General features: G+C 47.2%; 2 protein-coding genes across 3 annotated transcripts in view; one reads left to right on the top strand and one right to left on the bottom strand.

The window, feature by feature from the left end:
* Window positions 1-512: 512 nt before the first annotated feature.
* On the bottom strand, window positions 513-8,494 carry BBIP1 (BBSome interacting protein 1). Of its 2 annotated transcripts, none has more exons than XM_040361634.1 (3): window positions 8,278-8,494; window positions 3,711-3,757; window positions 513-932 (listed from the first exon to the last, which is right to left on the bottom strand). In XM_040361634.1, exons 1-3 carry the CDS (start codon window positions 8,322-8,324, stop codon window positions 766-768), a joined length of 261 nt encoding a protein of 86 aa, XP_040217568.1. In that variant the 5' UTR covers window positions 8,325-8,494; the 3' UTR covers window positions 513-765. The 2 variants fall into 2 exon arrangements, with proteins under 2 accessions (XP_040217568.1, XP_040217569.1); XM_040361635.1 differs by having other exon boundaries at window positions 3,711-3,765; window positions 8,278-8,490.
* Window positions 8,495-8,714: 220 nt separating this feature from the next.
* The window catches only part of SHOC2 (SHOC2 leucine rich repeat scaffold protein), a 94,386-nt gene continuing 92,421 nt past the window's right edge, over window positions 8,715-10,679 (top strand). Inside the window, exon 1 of the mRNA XM_040361633.1 lies at window positions 8,715-8,801. The gene's annotated coding sequence lies outside the window, so the exon portion shown is untranslated. The remainder of the gene's footprint in view (window positions 8,802-10,679) is intronic.

Here is a 10,679-nt window from a genome sequence, read left to right as displayed (position 1 = left end):
TACTTTTGTGTCGGCTAAATAAATGCCTTTTACACCCAGATAATAGCTTTGAATAAGTAGCAGTGACATCATCACTGTGCTGTATGTAGTCTGTGCGGAGAGCAGAGCTGTGGGAGGGGATCCAGCAGCCCTACTGTGGAAAACGACAGGAAGGGGGCGGATACAAGACCAGTCACCTTATAAAAGGAGACACAGCAGCAGTGATTGGTCAGTACTACAGGAAAATCCTGCATAGGGACAAAGTGCAGGAGTTATTTTGTGCTGCAATAGCCTGGATTTGGAACAAATTAAAACACAGTATGCCAAGATGCAGGAAGAATAGACTTTATTTCGACAATAATGGGGTTGACTTACTAAAACTGGAGAGTTCAATTAAGCTTTGTCAAAAAAAAAAAAAAAAAAACCCGGAAGCTTATTGGCTAACATGCACAGCTGCAGTTTCACTCTCCAGTTTTTGTATAGCCTGGAGTTCAACTTTAATTCCCAGAAACATGTCATTTTGTACAAATTAGTAGATATGTGATTATTTTTTATTGATTCTGAAATAATACATAATAAAAGAATACCAGAAGCAATACTCAGCAGCTAAGCATTTTACAAGAAGCACTTTTACATTTGTACAGAGAGGGAAGATCTGTTCTGTCTGTAGTCCCTCTATGATGGATGGGTCAGGTTTGTGCATTCTAAACTGATAATAATAATATCTATACATCTGTGGAGACAGGAGGGTCACAATCCATTCGCAGTCCCCTTCTGATGGACTGGTCAGGTTTGGGCATTCTGCTGATCCAGCTGAGCCAATTCCTGCTGGCGGATGACTTCCTGGGCATCGCGCTGCATCTTCTCCAGCTTTGTTAGCGTTACCGACTTTAGAGGTAGAAGCTTCGGCTTACACAACACCATGGTGGGGACGTCTTCAACAAATAGCTGCCCTGCAAACACAGATTAGAAATCCTGTCTGTGTTGTCATAATGTACGGTCATACACCAAGCCCCTTCAACTGGGAACGACAAATACTAAACTTTTTATATCATTCAGGGACTCAGAGAAAAAAATGACATACCAAATGTGGCATGTAAGGGGGCGAGGAGTGCTTAAAGTGGAAGTTCCACTTTTGGGTGGAATTCTGCTTTAATTTAGGGGGTTGTAAAGCCTCCTGTTTTTTCACCTTAATGCATCCTTTGCATTAAGGTGAAAAAAACATTTTACTCAAAAAGAAATAGAAAAAAGAGGACGCACAAACCTTGTGCCATTATCCTTAGATATATTTTAATAAAAGAGTAAATTAAAAACTACTCGCATGTGAAAGAAAACCGCAATATAAAATAGCCTTTAGATGATGGCAAATTGGTTTGACAATAACAGTCTCCAGATGGTAATAGAGAAGATTTTGAGGGCCACTGCTGGCTGACGCGCTTCGAAAGGGATACCTTCTTCCTCAGAAGGTATCCCTTCGAAACGCGTCAGGCGGCAGTGGCCCTCAAAATCTTCTCTATTACCATCTTGAGACTGTTATTGTCAGACTAATTGCCATCATCTGAAGGCTACTGTATATTGTGTTTTTTTTTTCACGTTCGTGAGTATTTTTTAATTTACACTTTTAATAAAATATATCTAAGAATAATGCACAAGGTTGGTGCCCCCTCTTTTTTCTATTTCTCTTTTGACTGCTAGGATACCCCTCTCCTTGAGGGCAGCAAGGCCTGAGGCATTGTCCACTACAAACTTTAGTCCACCTGGTTAACACATTTGTGCACTAGAGTATTTGTTTTCTACCCCCATTTTACTCACCTAAGCCCCATAATTCCCACCCTGGAGACGCGTTCACCCTCTCTGCCTGTTGTCTCAGCTCTTGATTGGATAGATTGATAGCAGCGCAGCCCTTGGTTCCCACTGCAGTCAATCAAATCCAATGACACGGGTGTCTAAAGCTGAACTCGGGAGCGCGCTCGCACGATAACCCCCAGGGAAAGCCAGGATAAGGATTACCATTCTGGATAGCTGCAATTGAAGAAACAAAGCCCCAGCAGCGATGTGGAGAAGAGTCTTTATTGAAGGGAAAAAAAGTACAGCATGGTTGAAGAAAATACGATTATCTTTTTTAGCACACAAGTAAAAAAACTGAGGCATGCTTGTAGTAAGAGTGGTTACACTTTAAACTGGGCTGGCCTGTAACAGCAGTGATCTCTAGCAGTTTTGTGTAATGTGTCTCCAGTCTCCAACAACCTCTTTAGCATGTTTACAGTCTCTGACCATCTTTTTTTTTTTAGAATGCCCTCAGTCTCTGACATCTCTTGCTGCATGTTCTCAGTCTCTGGTAGCTATCTGTAGTAGAGGCTGGCAGATATATCGGCCGATTTTTGCCACTTTTTAATTAATCGGCATCGGCCGATTGTTTTAAAAAAAAGTCGATTTACTTCAGCGCGACTTGCATTGACTTCTATGATACAGAAGTTATTTGCAAGTGGAGCGACTTGTCTCTGGGCAGCCTGCCAAGTTTGAGAAAAGATACAATGTTGCTACTTATCAATGAACTGAACTCTGTGTGTAGAAGTTCTCAGTTTAACCATTTAAAGACTAAATCTTTTCTAACACTTGTTGCTTACAATTAAAAATCCTGTATTTTCTGCTAAATACACTTTAATGAATAATAAAAAAAAAAAAACTAAACAGTAAAGTAAGCCCGTTTTTTTTTTTTTCTTCATCCAAAAGTTCTGATTACCTGTTTTTGTGCCTGATTCCCTTACCAAAGATGGTAGCACCCGAGAGCCAAGGGAGAGATCGGCTTCGGGTGCCGACATCGAGGGCGCCCAAGACAGGTAAGTGACCATATATTAAAACTCAGCAGCTGCAGTATTTGTAGCTGCTAACTTTTAATTCTTTTTTTCGGCGGAACTCCGCTGCTTTCACACTGGAGTGGGCAGGCGCTATTCGGCTGCTAGCGGGGCGCTTATAACCCAGCTAGCGGCCGAAGAAGAGGTTAAATGCGCCTGTGTAGCACCACTGCAGGAGCTTCGGCATCAGTGCCCATTCATTTCAATGGTCAGGAGTGGTGGAAGAGCGGTATACACCACTCCAAAGATGCTGCTTGCTGGACTTTTTTTTTTCGTCCTGCCAGCGCACCGCCTCAGTGTGAATGGCCTCGGGCGTTTACACTGAGATTGCAAGGGAGCCATTTTGCAAGCACTTTACAGGTGCTATTTTTAGCCCAAAAGCGCCTGAAAAAAACCTCCCAGTGTGAAAGGGGTCCAACTGTTAGATTTCATGAGATGAAGGGGACATTTTTGTTTTTTTTAAATCGGCTTAACATATCGGCCCCAAAAAATCAGCATCATATATCAGCCGCCGCAATTTCTAAATATCGGCATGAGAAAAACCCATATCGGTCGACCTCTAATCTGTAGCATTACATCCACTGAATATAATGCTACAGAATCTTTAATTTGCAGAGATCATGAGCTTTTCTGACTGCGGAGCCATTGATCTGACACAGCAAGGGTTGTGTTGGACCTCTGCAGATGGACCACTGCTTCTGCACAAAAAGCAAGGGTTTTTTTTTCAGCTTGTTTTTCCTTCTTCTTTTCTGCAGCATGCTGGCAACGGACAGACTTTTCTACTCTATCATTGATTTTAAAAGAAAACCAACTGTACACTTTTTGTTAGGATCCTCTTGAAATATTCAATAAGCCTTTAAAAATATTTTCACTCACCTTGCTTGGGGAGCACCTCCCGAAACATGGATTTTACTTCTGGCATCCTGGAGATCTGAAGACCCAACAGAGAAAGACACATTTTTATAAGAAATGTATCTGCTATTATAAATGTGCTAAAAGTTCTACCTATGCTACAAATGTGACATGACAGGCAATTTCGTTACTGCCTATTCTATATGGGTAAAAGTATGTGAACACTCCCCTTTCCAAATAAAATAGTTTAGATGTTTCCAGTGAAAGGTCCTGTGACTGACAGCAGTACAGTGCCTCCTGCCCTCCAAACCCTTCCAGCAGACTGAGAGCTAATACCAGCCTCTTTACCCCAAGCATCATACACAGACAAGATGTTGAGGAAAAACCAAAGGAATGACTGTTTATTGAACAGAAATACAGGTTTTTATACATTTAAAAATCAGGGCAGTCACCACATGAACAATAAAACCAAATATTACCCAAAACATCACACAATAATTAGACAAGGAGGTAAAGTTGACACAAGACTAAACCCATCATGTAAGAACCTCCAAGAGGATTAGCCAACAGACAGAAACATTAGGTGACTCAATTAACTATGGAAATTCACACCTAGGAAGCACACAATGGAAGAGACCCACTTAACAATAAGCACATAAGACCTTAATAAACAGATTATAGCAAGAGACCCCAGTAATAGGTTGTTTTGAGCGGACTATATCTATATAAAGTATAACATCTATTTTGAGTCTAGGAGGGGGGTTGAAGCACTCGTTGCTGGTTTGGGAACAGTGGTCCTAAATCTGTATCCGGGTCTTAGATTCCCAGAGTCTGTGTGTTTCGCGGAAACAGGGACCCGAGTCCGAAATAAAACCACTCCAAGGGTCCTCCAGGCACACAACTCCCAAGAATAGAGCCACTTGAAAAGCCAGGGACCATAGTCAATAGGCTAACTTGCAGTCCCTCACAAAAGCGATTGTCACACGTCCTGTTAAGTCTAGAGTACACAAAGACAATGCAGACAACCATGCACTTCCAACCTTGTAACAGTTTGGAGAAGACCCCTTATAGGTTCCAGCATGGCTGTGTACAAAACCAGCTCCATAAAAGACATGGTTTCACCAGTTTGGTGTGGAGGAACTCAAGTGGCCTGCACAGAGCCCTGACCTCAACCCTACTAAACACCTTTGGGATGAATTGCAATTATGATTGTGAGACAGAACTTCTCACCCAACATCAGTACCTGACCTCACAAATGTTCTTTTGGCCAAATGGGCAAAAATTCCCACAGACGCTCTAAAAATGTTGTGGAAATTCTTCCCAGAAGGGTGGATGCGCAGTTACACTCGTTTACATCATCAGTCAGATAGAGTCTGCATAATTTCCTGGGTGGAGGATGCCTAGCATCATCTAGCCAATAGGTGGGCAATTCATTGTCCTAAGGGGCCACATGAGAAACTGGGATTGTTATGGAGGGATCAACTTTATTATGCTCAATATTAAAGCGGTAGTAAACTACTATTATATTAAAAAAAAAGAAACTTTCCCCTGCAAAAAAATAGCATAATGTGGTATTATTATAGGCTTACCTGTAGGTAAAAATCACAAAGCAGACTTTACTACTGCTTTAATTTTGGACCCGGAAAGGTCTGCAAATATGTAAACATAGGGCCAGATTCACAGAGCAGATACGACATTTTTTTCTCCTGATACGCCGTCGTATCTGTTGTTCTATCTATGCGACTGATTCATAGAATCAGTTACACATGGATAGCCATAAGATCCGACAGGTGTAATTGTTTTACACTGTCGGATCCTAAGATGCAATACCGCGGCCGCCGCTGGGGGGAGTTCGCGTCGTAAACCAGCGTCGGGTATGCAAATTAGGAGTTACGGCGATTCCCGACGGTTTTTTGCGTTCGCTACGTCGCCGCTAGTCTAGTTTCCCATCGCAAATTTAGTCGTTTTTTTTGGTGCCTTAACTTTACACAGCAATCGTATTGCTGTATAAAGTATGGCCGTCGTTCCCGCGTCGAAATTGAAAAAATAACGTCGTTTGCGTAAGCCGTCCGGGAATACGGAATTACGCTACGCGCGTCGCCGTTCGAAAAAATGACGTCACTTTGCGCAAAGCACGGCGGGAGTTCGGAAACGGAGCATGCGCGGTAGGTCCGGCGCGGGAGCGTGCCTAATTTAAATGGCACACGCCCATTTGAATTGGCCCGCCTTGCGCCGGAGGCCCGCCGGCGTAGGTTTTCATCGCAAGTGCTTGGTGAATCAGGCACGTGCGATGAAAAATTGCGGCGGTGTAACGTATCTACGATACGTTATGCCGCCGCTCTTCTATGTGAATCTGGCCCATAGTAAACAAACACACACAAGGAATAGTAGGTACAAGTAATCACGAAAAAGGTCTAGTTTAGACTGGAGGTGGGGGTTGGTAGCACTGTGAAATAACAGCCAGACCGTCACATGTCACGGCCCTGGCATTTTTAATTTTGAGTGCAGAGTTTTGAACCGCCTGTCACACTCGCCCATTGAGTTCAATGGGTATGTTCTGGAAGTGCTTGCATTGCAGCATGTTAACATGGCAATATAGGGTTACATCAGACAATGAGGAGGTGCTATAACACCTCCTCACTGCCTGTCAAACGCCCTCTGAAAAGCACTGCGACTGGAAGAAGAGCGCCTGAGATCGGTGCAGCTGGGGATTTCTGCAGATCCTGACCTGGAGTGAAGAACAGGTTCACGGCTCCTGGGGTTTGCAGCACGCGGGTGCCAACACAGGAAGAACTTGCCCAGGTATCAGAGTGGCGGGAGAGTGCAGCCGGCAGGCAGGGTTGAGTGGGAGCCGACTCTCATCCCAACCTCCACCCCCTGTAGCAGGGCCTGGCATACAGCGGTAGTTGGTAAAGATCTATATGAGGTGGGGCGGGAGCTGCCAAAGTTTCCAGGAAGCTCTGTAAAGCACCCTGCCAGCCACTCCTCCTACCAGCCAAGACCTGCCTTGGAAAGAAAAGCACAGAGACCCAGTGATGGTGTCTCTTGATCTAACACAGGGGTCTCCAAACTGTGGCCCCAGGGCCAGATCTGGCCCTTGGGGCACTATTCCTCCCACTGACACCAACAATGGGGCACTATATCTTCCATTGATACCAATGATGGGATACTATTCCTCCTCCTAATAGGGGCACTCCTCCTCCTATTGACCACCAACCCTGAGGCCATATTTATTTTCGCTGATGCTGGGCCAATGACATTTTCTACCTCTGCTAGCCACAATCCGGCCCTCTGAAAGTCTAAAGGACAATAAACCAGCCCTTTGTTTGAAAACTTCCGGGAAGTGGGAACAGGTTCCTTTCAAAAACAAGTACCAGCTCCCCTGAAAGGTGCCAAATGTGGCAACGGAAGGGGAGAGGAAGATAACAAGCGGAGCTTCCCCTTTTGGGTGGAGCTCTGGTTTAAGGCCTACTCCCCCACTTCTATTTGTGAAATGGAGCTTTTGTGGGGTGCGTGTACCCGATACTGACAGGCAACCGCTTCCACTCCAACCATATAGGCCACAGGTTCCAAACTGATGGCCCTCCAGCTGTTGTGGAACTACAAGTCTCATGATCTATTGCAAAGCTTTTTTTAACAGAAAACTGAGCTTATAATGTGAAATACAGTATTTAGAAATCCGACAAACTGTTTAGATGTAGAATTTAGCGGCAAACCTTCTGATCTCACAGGTTTGCTAATTTGACAGAACGCCGCTGCTTTTAAATTTCAACATATAAACAGTCCGATGGATTTCCAAATCCTGTATTTCACCTTATAAGCTCAGTTTCCTGTTAAAAATAACTATGAAATGCAAAACTCCGGTGGGTGTAACAAGATGTCTGCTTGCCCCCTTCTCGGTGTATTGTTACTGTGGAGGAGTGCGGGGTGTAGCAAGATGGTGGCGACGGAACATCACTTCCGTTACCAATTCTGACGGAACGCCATATCTGACGGTACACCTGCAACTGTCAGCCTTGCAATAGATCATGAGACGTATAATTCCACAACAGCTGGAGGGCCCCCAGTCTGACACTTCTGCTACCAATTCTGACGGGTTACCAAATCTGACGGAATGCCAGCATGACTCCATCAGGCAGAGGCATGATGGGACTTGCAGTTCTGTAACAGTTTCACCCCTCCTCCCCCCTAAGTCTTCTGTGACACATGACAGGTCCCAAAAGACTGTAAGGACCTGATCAGCGCCACAAGCTGTCACAGCCGGGTGCCCATAGTAAAGATGGCGGTGCCAGAGGACACAGGGAGAAAACGGCTGGGGACATGTGAGTGTCTGTTTATTAATAGTCAGCAGCTACAGTTTTTATAGCTGCTGACTTTTAATTTTCACTGAAGAGCTTGGAGCCCCTCTTTAGGAAAGTAGAATGAGGGCTGCTCCTACCCCAGTGTGATGTATGGAGAGCATTGCTCTTCTCTAGGGAGATTCTTCCTCCATAATCCCCTTGGCAGTGAACATACAATGACCATGTGGGGTCCCCCCCTTCACCACCCCTCTCCCCAGAGCCCAGCCAGGCCTCCCCACTGTCTTGTTTACCTCTCTCCCCGCAGAAGACGTGCTTCAGACCTGTTGCCAAGCAACATCCGCCGTCACTACGTCCAGCGTGAGCCTCTCGCATTGCATCATGGGATCTATATTTCTAAATCAAGAACTACTTTAAATCGACCGCAGTATACAGAAAACACCGATCTATGTCACATTCACAGACTGGGGGATCTGGCCGGTAAATACAACTTTCACTGAAAAGTCAAATGACTGTTTTTTTTGGGAGGGGGGTTCTTATCTGCGGTAACACGAAATTGTCCGGTTTCAATAAAGATCGTTGAAAAGGGAGAAAAACAAAATATCGCGAGAGAACGCATGTGGATGTCACGTGACGCCAACAAGCGGGTGGGTTGTAGTGACAGCTGGGTCACGTGAGGCGGAGGGAGGGGAGCGTGGTGACGTCATGCGACGCAGCGCGGAGGAGGAGGCGGAGCGGAGGAGGAGGATGGCGGCGGCAGCGGCGGCGGCGGGCAGCAGAGCGGGGAGACAGGCGGAGAAATAACAACAACATGACGGTGAGCGGAACCACGGGGCGCCCCGGGACCTCTTCCCGCTGTGTATGAGGGCAACCAGGGAGGGGAGGAACCGACACCGCCGAGACCCTTCTTCACAGGCCTGAGGGGCTGACTGACACCCCGCACCGTCCACTCAGCGACACCCCTCCTCTGTGTGCGCCGACCCCGCCCCCCTCACTGACACCCCCCCATCACCTAATACAAGACTGACCCCCCCCTTAATACAAGGCTAACCCCCCCATCACCTACTCCATGACTGACCCCCCCATCACCTACTCCATGACTGACCCCCCCCCATCACCTACTCCATGACTGACCCCCCCCATCACCTAATCCATGACCGACCCCCCCCCCCCCATCACCTAATCCATGACTGCCCCCCCCCATCACCTAATCTATGACTGCCCCCCCCCCCATCACCTAATCTATGACTGCCCCCCCCCCTATCACCTAATCTATGACTGACCCCCCCCATCACCTAATCTATGACTGACATCCCCCCATCACCTAATCTATGACTGACACCCCCCCCCCCATCACCTAATCCATGACTGACACCCCCCCCCCATCACCTAATCTATGACTGACACCCCCCCCCCCATCACCTAATCTATGACTGACACCCCCCCCCCAATCACCTAATCTATGACTGACACCCCCCCCCCCCATCACCTAATCTATGACTGACCCCCCCCCCCCCATCACCTAATCTATGACTGACACCCCCCCCCCCATCACCTAATCTATGACTGACACCCCCCCCCCCCATCACCTAATCTATGACTGACACCCCCCCCCCCCATCACCTAATCTATGACTGACCCCCCCCCCCCCATCACCTAATCTATGACTGACACCCCCCCCCCCAATCACCTAATCTATGACTGACACCCCCCCCCAATCACCTAATCTATGACTGACAACCCCCCCCCCCAATCACCTAATCTATGACTGACACCCCCCCCCCCCCCATCACCTAATCTATGACTGACACCCCCCCCCCCCCATCACCTAATCTATGACTGACACCCCCCCCCCCATCACCTAATCTATGACTGACACCCCCATCACCTAATACATGACTGATCTCCACAGCCCCCCCCCCCCCATCACCTAATACATGACTGATCTCCTCTATATCCCCCCCCCGGATGCTACACAAACACCTTCCTCATCCTCTATGGTCGCCGCTGATGATACAAATATCTGACCCTCATCCTCGCCTTAGTACTGACTGACGTCAACCCAAATCACTACCTTGACTGTGCCTCCAATCACTCGCCTCGTTGCCCACGACTACCATACCCAAAGACTACTGGGCCTGACAGACCATCAAATGTCCTCATTCTTACCTTTAATGACACATCTTCATGCCACCCTGCTTCTCAATCTTCATGCCACCCTGCTTCTCAATCTTCATGCCACCCTGCTTCTCAATCTTCATGCCACCCTGCTTCTCAATCTTCATGCCACCCAGCTTCTCAATCTTCATGCCACCCGGCTTCTCAATCTTCATGCCACCCGGCTTCTCAATCTTCATGCCACCCGGCTTCTCAATCTTCATGCCACCCGGCGTCTCAATCTTCATGCCACCCTGCGTCTCAATCTTCATGCCACCCTGCGTCTCAATCTTCATGCCACCCTGCGTCTCAATCTTCATGCCACCCGGCGTCTCAATCTTCATGCCACCCGGCGTCTCAATCTTCATGCCACCCGGCGTCTCAATCTTCCTGCCACCCTGCTTCTCCATCTTCCTGCCACCCTGCTTCTCCATCTTCCTGCCACCCTGCTTCTCCATCTTCCTGCCACCCTGCTTCTCCATCTTCCTGCCACCCTGCTTCTCCATCTTCCTGCCACCCTGCTTCTCCATCTTCCTGC

The sequence above is a fragment of the Rana temporaria genome, chromosome 8, assembly GCF_905171775.1.
Source record: "Rana temporaria chromosome 8, aRanTem1.1, whole genome shotgun sequence".
Lineage (NCBI taxonomy): Eukaryota > Metazoa > Chordata > Amphibia > Anura > Ranidae > Rana > Rana temporaria.
This window is presented reverse-complemented; position numbering and strand designations above follow the sequence as displayed.

Coding starts and splice junctions, on each gene's coding strand:
- BBIP1 (XM_040361634.1), bottom strand. CDS start 8,324: ATGTTGCTTGGCAACAGGTCTGAAGCACGTCTTCTGCGGGGAGAGAG. Junction 3,758..8,277: donor CGTCTTCTGCGGGGAGAGAG/GTAAACAAGACA, acceptor TCAGATCTCCAG/GATGCCAGAAGTAAAATCCA. Junction 933..3,710: donor GGAGGTGCTCCCCAAGCAAG/GTGAGTGAAAAT, acceptor CTGTGTTTGCAG/GGCAGCTATTTGTTGAAGAC.